This window comes from Leopardus geoffroyi, chromosome B3 (assembly GCF_018350155.1).
Source record: "Leopardus geoffroyi isolate Oge1 chromosome B3, O.geoffroyi_Oge1_pat1.0, whole genome shotgun sequence".
NCBI classification, from domain to species: Eukaryota; Metazoa; Chordata; class Mammalia; order Carnivora; family Felidae; genus Leopardus; species Leopardus geoffroyi.
The window spans coordinates 24,008,687-24,025,414 of record NC_059337.1 but is presented as its reverse complement, the minus strand read 5'-3'; the positions used below and the strand labels follow the sequence as shown (position 1 = coordinate 24,025,414).

Below are 16,728 nucleotides of genomic sequence, written 5' to 3'. Positions count from 1 at the left end.
GTGACCACCTTCCCCCCCAAAACAAAATTTTCAGATTTAGAAAAAATATCAAGTAAGAAAATAAACTGAAAAAAAAATCACAAATTGAAAATGTTAACAGTAATTAAAATTGCTGAATAAAAAGAAAGACATACCTTGTCCTTGGATAGGAAGACTTATATTACTAAAAACCAATTCCGCCTAAATTAATTTACTTAAGTTGATGAAATTGCAGTCTAAACTGTAATTTCTTCCAACGAGAAGACACGTGAGACAGGAGGCAGAAGAAGAGACACACATATCCACAGAAAAAAAATGGTGCCAGTCACAGATGAAATACAGCATATGTGCAAGATGGCATTACAGATAAATGGGCAATTATTGGCAAATAATCGCAAGTAATGGCAAATAACTTGGCAACTTTAAGATTTCAAATCAAAAAAATTTCTCATGATTTAAGAATTTGAATAAAAGAAACACAAAAGAATAAGAAGTTAACATAGGTGAACGGTTTTATGAAATCAGTATAAATATTTTTTCCAAAATGACATGAAACTCAGAAGCCATAAAAGCAAACATGGTTATACTTGGACATATAACAATCATACACATTCTTACAACAAAAATGAAGTATAAAAGTGCATAAAAATAGCTATAATGCTTCACAATCCAAAGCTTATTCTCCCAGTAATAAATGAGCTCTTCAAAACCAGAAATCTAAACCCCCACCCCCAAAATTGGACATAAAGAGGAAATTAAAGAATACAGATGGCTAATAAACATGAAAAAATGATCAAACTCAAAAACAAAAGAAATACAGTTTAAGACAATAGTTTGGGCTATCACATTGGAAAAAATTTAAATATTTATAAAATCCATTATCTGTGAAGTTGTGGGGAAAGCTGGCAATCTCATTCATTGCCATTTGAGGATAAAGTTGTCACCACATTTTAAGGAAATCTTGTAATAATTTGAAATGTGCATATCCTTAATCCCAGTATTTGAACTGCTAAGTAATTTATTATGATATAATAGACAAGTGCAGAATTATTGATAGGGAGTTTCATTGCACAGAAATTTGGTGCTAACATAAATATCTATGAATGAGAAATGCTTATAACATTTAATTATAGTTCACCTACAAAACAGTCGTGCAGTCATTCAACAAATGACACAGATGTGTATTACTGAAATAGAAAAGGGTATTAAAACTGTTAAATGAAAGACAATTTGCAGAAGAATGTGTACAATATGGCCGTACTTCCAGAACCCCTCAAAATAGTTTGTGTGTGTCTGTGTGACTGTATGTGTGCATCTATCCACTTAAAGAATGCACACAACTCCCTTAATAGAAGAAAACTTTGGGGGGGGGTAGAATTGGGAGGGAGGAGGGAACTTAATTTATATATTAGATATTTAGATACACTTTGAAGTTTTGAAAAAAAATTGTGTAGTTTCTTTTCAATATATCCAATATTTAAATTTTACCATATGGCAAATGGAAATTATAAATGTATATTTATGGGAGCACTGAGCAATTCCATCATTTTGAGATTCTTGTGCAATAATATTTCCTCTACTGAGGCTCCTGGGATTGAGTCAAGTGGCAGCAAGGGAAACAGTCACCATGCCCAAATTAAAGTCTCATCGATGATATCCCAACATGAGCATTTCTCAGTTAAGCATTTCTTATCTGCAGGAGGTGTCCACTGCAACACAGGAAAGAGACGAGTCTCCAAGCATAAAGAAGACTGTATCATTGTTTTGGTGAAGCTTGTAGTAGAAGTAATGGCACCCTCAGTAATAAATCCACCTCACATTTGTGGTCATCACCTGCAAGGATACAGGAGGGAAAATTGGCAAAGCTGTGGTACTTTTCTAAGGAGCTTATTGGGGGCTATGAAATTCTTATATACTCTACCTGTACATATTCTAGAATGAATCTACCCAGGGGACACACAGAAAGCCACATTTTCAGCTGCTGAGTCCACATTGACCGGACAAATTACTTTAAATCTTCCTAAATCAAACATCAGTGCTACTTTTTCTTCCTTGCTGGGCTAAAAAGTGATAGGCACCTCCAACTATCTCAGATTTTTACCTCTTTCCCTCTGTATTGGCTTCTTAAAGTTCTAGGTCACTCGTTCATTTGACCAATTATTTCAGAAGAAAATAGTTGTCTTCCCTCCAGTCTAATGGTTTTTGAGAACCACTGAATCTCATGAAACTGACTCTGTTAACACATTGGATCCAGCCAATTAGGAGCTTAGTTTATTGGATAAGAAAAGTTAAGAAAATCTTTCTTATTAACCATAACTATACTAACTGAAATGTATATAAGAAAAGCTGTATCTCTTAACTCACTATGCATTCTGGCCCTTGAAGTCAACTAGAATATAACCAGAAGTCATTAATCTTCAGAAAATTAACATCTAATTTTCTGTCCAGACATGGTTGCTCCTAGAAAGCAAGGAATATTCTGAAAAAAATCTTACCTTCAGAAGGTAGCATTTGGACAACAGCCCCTTTGTCTGAAGAGTCTTGTTTCAAGGATTTACTGGTATCATTCACTTCAAATGAATTCCCAAGAAGTGATCTTCTGAGGGGAAAAAATGAAAAAATTACACTTCCAATGAAAAAGGTAATTCAGCTGGAGGCTGGGAAGTTATTCTTTGGTACTCTTTACTGATTTTATTTGGAAGCTGCTTCTTAACTCTCACACAACTCAGAAACTATAGCTAGCTGCACCATAGCTCTATACATTTCAGTATAAGCATATTATATCAGAGACCTTATCTCTTGTGCATTTCCAAAATTGACTGGATTGCCTGAATCCCACTGAACATTATGTCTCTTTTCCCCCCATCATTTATTATTTTCTGCTTATTTGGCCAGGCTACTTACAAAATCACTCAGTATAATCTATTTATGTATCTATTCTCAGTGAAAGTTTATTAAGAACATATTCCATGCCTGGAAATCTATAATTACTTGTACCACAAAAGTAAACTAAAAATGTCAGGCCATAAGAAATTAAAAGCCCATTTGATGAATCAAGCACAGAAATAAAGACCTGAGAAGTAACTTAGTAAATGGTCTCATAGAGGTAGATACAGTTTTAGGACTGTTGAGGGTTTAGAGTTGTTGAGAAAGTCCTCCATTTAGGGATACCTGTTATTACCCACAGCTATAACTCCTAGTTACTGTAATGCCCACTATTAACTGGATATTAGATGGGCTTTTAATAATATTTAGCTACAACCAAATGTTATCAAGCTTAAGAAGAGGGAGATCTATCAGATCCTATCCATCTTGGGTTTTTTTCCAGTAAACATGATATTCCCTGATAAAACAGTCATACCTGCAAGGGTGTCCAAAAGACCACAGGTAGGAATGGAGAATCACTGACTTAAAATTAAGTTGTTATCTTACTCTCTGGAGATAGAATTCAAGAAAGGCAAAGGCATAGACAATTTCTCTTCCCTTTTAGGCCCCATCATTACCTGGCAGGGGGAAACAAGAGGAAAAATAACATTTTAAGACAAAATATGCATACATAGTATAAATTTTAAATATATGTACATATAAACTATATATATTTTTAAATATTACACAAACACATGTACATGTCATCTAATTTAACAATAAAACATGCACAAATTGTGGGTATAGTGCTATACAGACTGGAAAGAGTGGATATTGCTAAGTTCTTGTGTGTCACATGCACAACCTTCAAACATGCATTGCTCTCCCTTCCACCTGACATTGAATAGACCCAAACAATGGGTGGCTAGTAATTATTTTATCAAGGTAAAATATTCTTTTTCTATTAAGGCTAAATGTTATCAAACATTTATATATATATATATACACACACACACACACACACACACACACACACACATATATATATGTATATATGTGTGTGTGTGTGTATATATATACGTATATATGTATGTATGTATATATATATACGTATATATATACATACATATATATGTATGTGTATATATATATATATCTCAATAAAAACATGGTTTTTCTATTACCATCTCATGAAGTCCAAGAGAAGCTCCCACAGTTCCATTGGCAAAAGAAAATTGTTTCTAGCTTATCAATTTTCACAAGACCATCTTTAAAAGAAAATATGCATGTCAATAACATCTAAATATTTGGAAGGATTGGATTAAACCAAATATCTCTTTTATAATAACAGTCTAATATTTACTCCAAAGCAATAATCTCGTGAAAGGATACATTCCTGTGCAAGAATCATAAATGTTCTAACCACTCTTCATCTAAAAGAATTCATAAATACAATATTTTTATCTATGATTGTGAAGAAAGCTCATACTGTAAATCATCAGTTTTATTTATTTATTTATTTATTTATTTTTTCAACGTTTATTTATTTTTGGGACAGAGAGAGACAGAGCATGAACAGGGGAGGGGCAGACGGAGAGGGAGACACAAAATCGGAAACAGGCTCCAGGCTCCAGGCTCCAGGCTCCAGGCTCCAGGCTCCAGGCTCCAGGCTCCGAGCCATCAGCCCAGAGCCTGACGCGGGGCTCGAACTCACGGACCGCGAGATCGTGACCTGGCTGAAGTCGGACGCTTAACCGACTGCGCCACCCAGGCGCCCCAAGTTTTAAACAACTTCAATAAAACAATAAAGTATAGGTGTTATAAAATGAAGAGTACACTTCATTAATATATTCAGGGTATCCTCAAAAATGCACAGAACAATGGCTTACATTTGATTTTCTGATCTCAAATTTGCTGATTACTCAGTAAAAAATAAAGAATTGTGTGTATCCTAAAGCAATGTCCTAACAATGTCTTTCTGAAGTCATCTGCAGAACACCATATCTCAACTTTAATCAAATGTATTTAGGTTTCTTTTTCATCATGTCAACCATTAAAATATCTTTAAATACTAGCTTTATGTAAAGGTATAAAATTTTTAAATTTACATTAAAGAAAAAAGTAGGCAAAAAACATAATTGTTAAAACATGCTTTTGTCTTCAGAATATAAACATGCTGATGTAATATCGTCTTATTTCATTTCGTTTCCTGACAAGTTTAGAAACATTTATCATAATGTAGCAGCTTATATTTCTATTTTCAAACACATTTTCCCCAAAATAATCTTACCTAAATTTTCAATTACAGATATTTTAAAGATGCTATTTTTATAAGATCTACATATTTCATCATACATTGGCATACATGTTAGTAGCTCTAGATAATTTGTTTCCAATAGAACTTTGGCTCCTGCTGAACTAAGGTTTATAAATCCCGGGGCCAGAGTAATAGTATATCACTGTGCATACATAATTCTCTCGTCTAAGAGTAAATTTGGTCCCGAAAATTGCTGTTGGAAAATGCATGAATATGGACGTTAGAGTTTTCTTAAAGTCCTAATGGAAGACAAGTAGACTTTCCCTTCAAAGGAACCATAGAGACACAGTTCTTCAAAAAGTATTAATATCTAAGTACTTCAAAAAGTATTAATATCTAATGATAGGATAATGTATCATGGAAGAGAAAGATATTAGGTGAATCTAAATGGGAAAAGAAACACAATCTTCTAAAATTACTGTCTCTGCAAAGCCTGTTACTACTGAGGAAATCTTGGCAAAGTATAGCAACTGCTCTGGCTTCTATTACACTTGATTCTTACACAGTTAGATGACAGAAATATATTAATTTCTTTAGACTTGTATGACAGTGTGTCTCAACCTTTTTTTATTATCACGTGATTGGATATCCTTTTTAGACATTTTCCCCTAGTTTTCAATCCTCCCCCCCACCAATTTTAATACCACAAGTATTCTGTATATCTGCTTAAGTGTGTATGTGCATGGTGACTGTTTGGAGGGCCATAAACCACTATAATATTTAAGATTTCTTTTGCTCCCAAGAATTACTTTTCACCTCAGAAGTATGACATCAACTATGTTGAGAATCATGGGGTATAGTAATTTGAGAAAAATAACTAAACAGGTAGGAAGCATATAGAGTCTTCCAGCTTATCATGAAATGTATTTGGGGTAGTTTCCCATTCTCTTCTAATGCTCGTACTCAACAGGACACACTACTGAGGGCTCAGGGATGTTCTCTCAGTCACATATCTCACTTTGGTCCAATATAATCTTTATGCCCGAAAAAGGAACTGTGCCTTTATGCTTTGGGCTAAGCACATAAATGTCAAAAATTCTAGAATACACAGGAATGAAAATCATGGAGGACTCACCATATTATTAATGTATACATGTGATGTGATTACAAAAGTTCTCATAAAATAGATTAAATTATTGGCTAGTTAAATATTGGCTAAAAACATAGATAAATATGAATGAGTGATATTATATTGTCAAGGGAACTTCTGGAAGATTTGCAGAGATAACCATTGTTGAGATGGAAATCTAAGTATCAGTGTTTAGTTCCTGAGTCTTAAGTGCAACTAAAACCTTGGATTCCTCCATATCCATCTCCCTTCAAGAAAACACGAGACAAATAACATTTCTAATGGAGTCCACAGTCAGTAGTGATGGCCCTCTTTCATTCTTAACTAGTTATTTATGTCTTCTCACTTTGTTTCGTGTTCAGTCTAACTAAAGGCTTGTCAGTTTCATTAATCTTTGCAGAAATCCAGCTTTTGGTCTCATGGGTTTTCTTCCTAGTAATTCTGGGTTTTGTTTTTATTTCATTGATTTTTGCTCAAATATTTATTATTTACTTCCTTTCACTTGATTTTCTAGTTTAGTCTTTTTCTTATTTTTTAAAGCGGAAGTTTAGGTTATTTATTTGATGTATTTATATTTACTCTTTTCTGATAGTCATTTAAAACTATAAATTTTCTAGGGCACCTGGGTGGCTCATTTGGTTAAGCCACCAACTTCATTTTGGCTCAGGTCATGATCTCACGTTTTGTGAATTTGAGCCCTGAATCAGTCTCTGCACCAGGCTCTGCACTGATGGCACAAAGCTTGCTTCAGATTATCTTTCTCTTCCTCTCTCTTCCCCTCACTTGCTCGTGCTGTCTCTCTCAAAATAAATAAACTTAAAACAATTTTTTAATGTTTATTTTTGACAGAGAGAGAGGCACAGAGTGTGAGCAGGGGAGGGTTATTTTTGACAGAGAGACAGGGAGACACATAATCCAAAACAGGCTCCAGGCTCTGAGATGTCAGCACAGAGCCCAACGTGGGGCTCGAACTCATGAACCATGAGATCATGACCTGAGCCAAAGTCCGAAACCCAACTGACTGAGCCACCCAGGCACCCCTTAAAAATTTTTTTAAAACTATAATTTTCTTCTAAGCATCTCTTTTTATGTATCCCATTCAATTCTAAATGTTTTCTAGTTTTTTTTCATGATTTTATCTTTGACCAATTGGTTCTTTGAAGTATGTTAATTTTCAAATATTTGGTGATTTCCCAGATTTATTTGTTTTGATTTCTAACTTAATTCCCCTATGGCTATAGACCATACTTTACATGATTTTAATATTTTTAAATTCATTGAGTCTAGTTGTATGATGTAGCATATGGTCTATGCTGGAGAATACTCCAGATGTTTTTGAAAATAGTTTGTTTTCTGCTGTTGCTGAGTGTGTGTGTGTGTGTGTGTGTGTGTATCAGATCAAATTTATTGGTAAGATTGCTCAAGTATGCTATAACCACACTGATTCTCTAATTGGTCTGTCAATTATTAAGAAGAAGGTACTAAAGTGTCCAGTTATTATTACTGAACTATCTACTTATCCCTTCAACCATGTCTGTTTTTCCTTTGTTATTTGAGGCACTGTGGTTAACTGATTATGTTTTATATCTATCTATCTATCTATCTATCTATCATCTACCAATCTATCATCTATCTATCTGATTAATTAAACCATCTATCACTATATAATATTCTTTTTCATTTCTAATAATAGTTTACATTAATGTCTGTTTTCTCTGATGTCAGAATAGCCATTCCAGTTCCTTTTTGGGTATTCCTTGCGTAATACAGCTTTATCCATCATTTTAGTTTCAAACTGTTTTTGTATTTCATTCTAAATTGTATCTTTCATAAATAATATATAGCTATTTAATTTTTGATGGAATCTTTCAGTTTCTGTCTTTTAAATTTAATATAATAGTCATAGGGTGGGATTTATGTTTGCCATTTTTCTTTTTTTGATGTCTTACATCTTTTTGGTTTCTATGTTCATTCTTAGATGCTTTCTTTTGTTTTAAGTATTACACTGTTTAAATTCTTTGTACTTCTTTTAATATTTTTGAGTTATTATTGAAGACTCATCCTACTCTTTATAAAGTATATTTTAAATTATCATAATTTCAGGTTAACACTAACTTCGTTATATAGCATTTATATGTCTTGAACTCAGTTTCAGAAAAGTGCTTCTGTCACTCATGTTTTCCATATATTCCAACAGATAAATTATTGATGCTATCGTTTATCCAGGCATGTTTATAACCATGACTATGAGCATGAAATAGGTGACAGAAACTAAACACTAAGGATTCTGACATCACTGGACACTGTGATCATGTTTTGAAGTCAGAGAGACCAGCAAACACAATCAATAACTGGCTAGCATAGACAGAATCTCACTGTCATTTGGATCATTATAGTTCCTTAAAAGAATATCAGTATTCATGGGACAAAATGCATACCTACTGCTTAATTTTCATATATTTGTTATCACATAACATAGAAAAGAAAGGCAAAAATCCATAATCTCTTTTAATTTTGACCATCTAACAGCCCTCAAGGAATCAATAATCACTGAGAAAATTATGCAGCTCAGACAAATGTGTAAATGGCTCATGTGTAGGCACAACCATTTCTCAAATTTTCAGAACTACCATGAGAGTGCATCATTGCATTTCTTCTCAGATAAGAGAGCTGGTAAAAGTGACAAAATCAACTGTTCTTTGGTGAGATGTCAAGAATTCCATGAAATTACTATCTTAACCTCCAACCTACAAATCACAAGGACAATCAGAGGAGCTGAAAAAGAAAAACTTTTATATTCAGTGTTTATTGATAAGAGGTTATAAGTAATTATATACATTCATTGACCATGACAAGAAAAAAGTATACTTGTTCCATGGAATAGAATAGTATACAAAGTTATTTGTTCTAAGACCTAGTCAAAGTTTCTCCAAAGAATTCTAAGCATCATTCGTCAAAACTAGGATCTCCCTTTAAACAGAAATGAACAGACCAAAGTAATATGAATATTAACGATTAAAATTCTAAGAACTTGAAATGCAATAATTTCACCATTAAAAATATTTAATGCAGGGGCACCTGGGTGGCTCAGTTGGTTAAGCATCCAACTTCAGCTCAGGTCATAATCTCATGGTTCATGAGTTTAAGCCCCGTGTCAGGCTCTATGCTAACAGCTAGGAGCCTGGATCCTGCTTCAGATTCTGTGTCTCCCTCTCTTTCTGCCCCATTCCCTGCTTCCACTCTGTCTTTCTTTTTCAAAATATAAGTAAACATTAAAAAATTTTAAAAATATTTAATGCAGTATGTACTTGACTCCATCACTCAAATGTCTAGAAAAATTCTCTTTGGGTGACAAGAAATCAAACACTATGAATTCTTGTGACTGGATTAACAAGCAAATTAAGATACTCTCTGAGAAATTCTCATACATAGAAACCACTGTTCAGCTTCCATTATGTTTCCTTTATCTAAAAAAATAATTGGTAACTAATGACTTAATATCTTTTGAATTGACTATCTAATTTACCTCAATGGACTATGCCTTACAAGATTGCAGCATATAAGGAAATCAGGTGAATGGCTTAAGGGTAGACAAAAACATAACTCATTGGTCTCAGTACTCATGTGCTGGTCCCCCAGTGTCTGATTATCATGAGTCTATGGTTGCTGCCAGCCAAGCATTCACAGAGTACCGTGTCATTCCTAAATTAGATATTTATAGATCTCCGTACAACTCAATCAGCTTAGGTTTCAAATACCACAGACCTGGCTTGTACTACTACCTGACAAATATATGTATTTGCCTTACAGGATCCTTCAGCAGACTTCAACTCACAGAAGTGATTTTGTCACTCATTTTGTTCAGATTCCACATTTATAAAAGGGACGTTGATCCTAAGATATGTGGTAGACACTGAGTACTCTAGATTCCGTCTCCCTGGGACACACCTATACCATTTAATCATGGAGACTGGTCATCACAGTCAATGACTCAATTTCACAACTGATGAGTACAATCAGAGTTTTACTGTCATATGAATGTTAGAATGTCCTAAGAGGAATGACAGTATTTTCAGGACAAAATACTAATGTTAGAATTCCTGTTGGAATTCTTTCAAGAAAAGGGAATAAACTCATATGAGACCCAGATAGTGTTCTTGTCAACCTGTGGAAACAGAGTAAAAATATGGAAAGATGTGTATACACATCCTTTTGTCAAACATTCGTAACACAGAAAGGATTATAATACACCTTCATATCAAAAGAACTCATGTTACTTAACTAGGATGTTTCTGTTGTTATTCAAAAAGAGAAGTCATAAAAATCTTGGAAATAAAAGAGACAAAATATTGGACGGCTCACTGATAATTAAGAAGTCACATTGGATTAACAGCTACTTCACAAAACCAATTATCTACTTAATTACAGATAAGTATTTTACTTAAAAAGCCATAAAAGTACATTTATTTAAAATTGATTATAACCCTTGGAGTGCATTGGTTTGTTCCATTCCAGAGAAAAGGAACAGATAAAAATGACAAAATCAGCACTTCTTTGCTACAATGATGAGTATTCTATGACATTCATAAAATTATTCCATTCTACAAAAGCACAAAGGAAATTTAAAAAGTTGTGAAATAACCTTCCCAGATGAATGGTTACTGATAAGAGGTAGTTAAGGAATTAACCATATATTCCCTTGACTACATAACTAGAAAAATGCTTTTCCTCAGAAAAGGTGGTAGAGAAAGTCAAATTTCTAATACATCAGTCTCAAGGTATTAGATCCAGAGCACCCCCAGCATTACTCACTACGATTATAACTTATCTTTATGCATATAAACCTATTGATGGAATATAAACATTAGCCAATTATATCAACATAAAACTTCAATAATTAGAAATTTAATAATTTCATGTTAAAATGTTTAATGAAATACCTAGTTTAATCCATCATGAAATATCTAGAAAATTTCTTCCTGAGTGACAAGAAAAAGAAAAAAAAGTTCTAATCCCTGCAACTGGGCTAGCAGGCAAATTAAAACATATAAGATCATCCAATAAATATAATCTATTCTTCGATTTTCCCATAATTATTCTATTTAAGAGATAAATGACTAGCAAAAATGAATAATTTCTAATTGACTATCTAATAAGACCTAAACATGTTGATACTCACAAATGACTATGACTAAAGAAATGGTGTAAATAGCTCATGTGTAGGCACAACTATTTCTCACAGTGTTCACTACTCATGTGCTGGTTCTCCACAGTCTGTTTACTGTGGGCTTATGAGGGCTACCAGTCAAGCACTCAGAGTTGCCATGTCATTCCATAATAGTTATTTATTGCCTCTGTACAATTCATTTCCACTAGCATTCATCAGCATGCTAATTTTCCAATGCTATTGTCTTTTTTATTTGGTACTATGTCCTGACCAAATTGAATTCTCTTACACATTTTTTTCTTTTTTTTTTTTTTTTTTTTTTTTTTTTTTGTCTAGCATTATGGTCCCTGTGCTGGATCTCAGCTCACAGAAGTGATTTTGTCATTCATTTTCTTCTGATGTCAACAAGACCCATTTTTGAAGTCATCACTGATCCAAGCACATTTGCAAAAGGGATTTTGATCCTGATATAAAAAGGCAGACATTAAGAAATTAGGATTGTCTCACTAGGACACACTGAATCATACTATTCAATTATGGAGACTAGCCACTACTGTCAAGGACCCAGCCTCATGACTAACTAACTTAGCCAAATTCTTATCATTAGAGTGTTATAATTCACTGAGAGGAATGCCAGTATCTTTGGGGAAAAATGCTTACCAGCAAGAAAATTCCCACTGACGCTTGAGGATGGGAGGCAGAATTTTTCCTAACACTTTCTTTCATTTCATGTCTCAAGGGGAAGAAATAAAAGATTTTATATGAAACTGAGTTCTTAGTCCATGTTGATCTGCTAGCATAGAATAAAATTAGGGAAAAATGAGAAGCATACATATCCATCTGTATCATGTACAACACAAGAGGTTTACTATACATAAGTATATATAATACTATCTTTCAAGTAAGATCTTCTGATATTATTTAATAGAAGAAGCATACAAATTCTGGGGGTAGGGGGAAGTACACAGAATCCTCAGATGACCAAGGTTATAAAGGCCTTACATTGTTTGTATTAACAGATTCTCAAAATCATTTGTAATTTTGTTTTTTAAAGATAAATCATAGAATGTAAATAATAATAAATAATAAATTTTATTAAACATGCAATGTTACCTCTGGAGTGCACTGTTCTGATTATTCCCATAAAAGTGAGCTGGTAACAAGTAACAAAATCAGTAGCTCATTGGAGCAGTAATAGGAATTCCATCCAATTCCACTATCACCTCTAAACCTATAAAAAATATACAGGGAAATTAGAAACTTTGACAAACAAAACCACCATAATTGGAAATTTACTAATAACAAATTATAAAAAAATAAACTATAGTCACGTGACTATCTATGTAACAACAAAATTTATGCTCAGTACTTGAAACAGGGAAGCATTGAAGGTCATAAGACCTTGGTCTCAAAGTTTCCCCAAATGGCCTCCATCAGCATCAGGCATTAAAACTAGGATGTCCCCCCATCTTGCACTGTTGGTAGGAATGCAAACCGGTGCAGCCACTCTGGAAAACAGTGTAGAGGTTCCTCAAAAAATTAAAAATAGACCTACCCTATGACCCAGCAATAGCACTGCTAGGAATTTACCCAAGGGATACAGGAGTACTGATGCATAGGGGCACTTGTACCCCAATGTTTATAGCAGCACTCTCAACAATAGCCAAATTGTGGAAAGAGCCTAAATGTCCATCAACTGATGAATGGATAAAGAAATTGTGGTTTATATACAGAATGGAGTACTACATGGCAATGAGAAAGAATGAAATATGGCCCTTTGTAGCAACGTGGATGGAACTGGAGAGTGTGATGCTAAGTGAAATAAGCCATACAGAGAAAGACAGATACCATATGTTTTCACTTTTATGTGGATCCTGAGAAACTTAACAGAAACCCATGGGGGAGGGGAAGAAAAAAAAAAAAGAAAAAAAAGAGGTTAGAGTGGGAGAGAGAGCCAAAGCATAAGAGACTCTTAAAAACTGAGAACTGGGGCACCTGGGTGGCTCAGTTGGTTAAGCGTCCGACTTCGGCTCAGGTCACGATCTCACGGTCCGTGAGTTCAAGCCCCCCGTTGGGCTCTGGGATGATGGCTCAGAGCCTGGAGCCTGCTTCCGATTCTGTGTCTCCCTCTCTCTCTGCCCCTCCCCCGTTCATGCTCTGTCTCTCTCTGTCTCAAAAATAAATAAACGTTAAAAAAAAACAACAACTGAGAACTGAGGGTTGATGGGGGGGTGGGAGGGAGGGTAGTGTAGGTGATGGGTATTGAAGAGGGTATCTTTTGGGATGAGCACAGGGTGTTGCATGTATAATAATAAAAAAAGAGACCAAAAAAACCAAAAAAACCCAAAAATAAATAAATAATAAAACTGGATGTTCCCTTCAATGTTAACTATGAAGCTTACTAACAAAATATGAATATTAGGCAGTAAAATCTACCTAAAACACCAAGAATTAAAAATGTAATCATTTTATAATTAAAAATGTTTAGTGCAGCATCTACTTAAGTCCACAGCCCAAATGTCTATTAGGGTGACAGAGGGAAAATGTGTTGCAATTCTTGTGATTTCATCAGCAAGGAGATTAAAACATGCTTTAAGAAGTTTTGACAAATATAAACTACTCTTCAATTTACACATTTCTTTTACTTAAAACATAAATCAGTAAACACTCATATCCTTTACGTTAATTACCTAGTTGATCTCAATCAACTTCTCCTCACTCTGAAGATTTTGGCATGTAAGAAAAATGTTTGAATGGCTCAAGGGTAGGCATAACCACTGGTCTCTCTCCTCACATTCTGGTTCTCCAGGGTCTGGTTATTATGAATATATGGATGCTGCCAGCCAGGCACTCAAAGAGTTGTCATGTTATTCCTAAATCAGAAATTGATAGATCTCTGTATAGTTCATTATCCTTAATGTATGCAATCAGGATAGAATTCAATTACTATAGGCCTATTAGTAACATCAGCTGACCAAACTGAACCCCTTCCACATTTTTGCCTAGTATGGTGTCTTGTGATGGACTTCAGTTCACAGAAGTGACTTTCTCACTCATTTTGTTCAGATTCCAATGAGAATCATTGTTCCAGGCACACTTAAAAAAAATCTTGATCCTGACATATATGACAGACATTGAGTACCCCAGATTATTTCACCCTGAGACACAATAAACCATAGTATTTAATCATGGAGACCAGTCATCACAGTTAATGATCTGGCTTCATGGCTGACAAGCACAGGCAGAGTCATAATGTAATAGGAGTGCTACAGTGTATTGAGAGAAGTGTCAATATCTTCAGGACAAAATGCTTACTGGTGGTACAATTCCTACTGGTTCTTGAGGATGAGATGGTAGAATTATTCCCAATACTTTGTTCCTTGTCACATCTCAAGAGGAAGGAGATACTTTTTATTCATATGAAACCAAGGTTTTGTTTCACATTAACCTGTGGAAATAGAGTAAAAATATGGAAATATTAGAAGTATACATGTCCATTTGTCAACCGTGGAAAAGACTGGATGGTTCATCATGTACCTGCACGTAAAATATACTAATTGATTACTCTACTAGGATTTTTCTGATATTATTAGAAATGAGACAGAAGCCTCAGATGACTCAGCAAGTTATTAAACTTCACATTTGTTGGATTCATAGAGTTTTTGCAAAACCAATTACATTATTTATTAGTTAAAAAGTGTTATTAAAGGAGTGCACTTGCTGCAATGAGCACAGGGTGTTGTGTAGAAGTGTTGAATCACTATATTGTACACCTGAAACTAATATTACACCATATGTTAGCTAACCTAGATTTAAATCAAAAGTTAAAAATAAAAATGATTCATGAAAAATAAATTTATTAAAAATTGCAATGTTAACCCTGGAAATCAGTGTTCTGAACATTTCCAGAAGAGGAAATTTGTACAAGTAACAACATCAGCAATTCAAATGGTGTAGCAGGAACAATTTCAAGCAATTCCAATGTAATTTCCAACCTATTATGCTTGGAGTAAATTATGGAAGTTGAAAATAAAAACTTCCTAATTGAAAGTTTACTATTAACAGGTTACAAGGAATTAACCATAGATATGCACGTGACAACCTACATGACAAGAAAATTATAGTCACTCCTGAAGCAGAAGTCATCTTTTATTTAGAAGATACTGAGGTCAATGTTTCACCAATTATTTCCCTTAGGATCATTCATTATAACTATAATCCATCTTTATTTTTTAAATTTAAATTCAGGTTAGTTAACATATAATGTAGTATTGGTTTCAGGAGTAGAATTCAGTGATTCATCACTTGCATATAACACCCAGTGCTTATCGCAAGTGCCTTTCTTAATGCTCATCATCCATTTAGCCCATTCCACCACCCAACCCCCTCCAGCAACTCTACGTTTGTTCTCTGTATTCAAGGGTTTCTTATGGTTTGTCTCCTTCTCTGTTTTTACCTTATTTTTTCTTCTTTTCCCCATGTTCATCTGTTGTGTTTCTTAATTTCCACATATGAGTGAAATCATATATTTACCTCTGACTTATTTCACTTAGCATAATACACTCTAGTTCCATCCATGATGTTTCATATGGCAAGATTTCATTCTTTTTGATCACTGAGAAATATTCCATTACACACACACACACACACACACACACACACACACACACCTTTATATGTTCATAAGTCTATGGATATTTGAGCTCTTTCCATAATTCGGCTATTGTGGACAGAGTTGCTATAAATATTGGGGTGTATGGGCCCCTTCAAATCAGCATTTTTGTATCCTTGGCATAAATATGTGGTAGTGCAATTGCTAGTTTGTAGGGTAGTTCTATTTTTTGAATGTTTTAAAATTTATTTTGAGAGGGGGGAGGAGCAGAGAGAGAGGGAAAGAGAGAATTCCAAGCAGGCTCCATGTTGTCTGTATAGATCCTGATACAGGGCTTGATATTATGAACTGTGGGATGATGACCTGAGCCGAAACCAAGAGTCCTGAGCCACCCAGGTTCTCTGGGGTAGTTCTATTTTTAATTTTAATTTTAATTTTTTAATTTTTTTTTCAACGTTTATTTATTTTTGGGACAGAGAGAGACAGAGCATGAACGGGGGAGGGGCAGAGAGAAAGGGAGACACAGAATCGGAAACAGGCTCCAGGCTCTGAGCCATCAGCCCAGAGCCCGATGCGGGGCTCGAACTCACGGACCGCGAGATCGTGACCTGGCTGAAGTCGGATGCTTAACCGACTGCACCACCCAGGCGCCCCTCTATTTTTAATTTTTAAGAGAACCTCCATACTATTTTCCAGAGTGGCTGAGCCAGTTTGCATTC

The 16,728-nt window shown here is 34.6% G+C and overlaps 1 protein-coding gene across 10 annotated transcripts in view; it reads right to left on the bottom strand.

The window, feature by feature from the left end:
- Positions 1-473: 473 nt before the first annotated feature.
- LOC123582616 (collagen alpha-2(I) chain-like) overlaps positions 474-16,728 on the bottom strand; it is a 55,616-nt gene continuing 39,361 nt past the window's right edge. For 2 of the 10 annotated variants that reach the window (XM_045448899.1, XM_045448912.1), the window contains 6 exons: positions 14,713-14,845; positions 12,511-12,628; positions 4,029-4,112; positions 3,341-3,482; positions 2,475-2,578; positions 474-1,812 (listed from right to left, as the gene is read on the bottom strand). In XM_045448899.1, coding sequence (XP_045304855.1) covers positions 14,813-14,845 — 33 coding nt within the window. In that variant the 3' untranslated portion in view covers positions 474-1,812; positions 2,475-2,578; positions 3,341-3,482; ... (1 more) ...; positions 12,511-12,628; positions 14,713-14,812. Of the gene's footprint in view, positions 1,813-2,474; positions 2,579-3,340; positions 3,483-4,028; positions 4,113-11,557; positions 11,862-12,057; positions 12,131-12,510; positions 12,629-14,087; positions 14,271-14,712; positions 14,846-16,728 lie in introns of those variants that run through there. The other 8 variants (XM_045448900.1, XM_045448904.1, XM_045448903.1 and 5 more) reach the window with 8 other exon arrangements.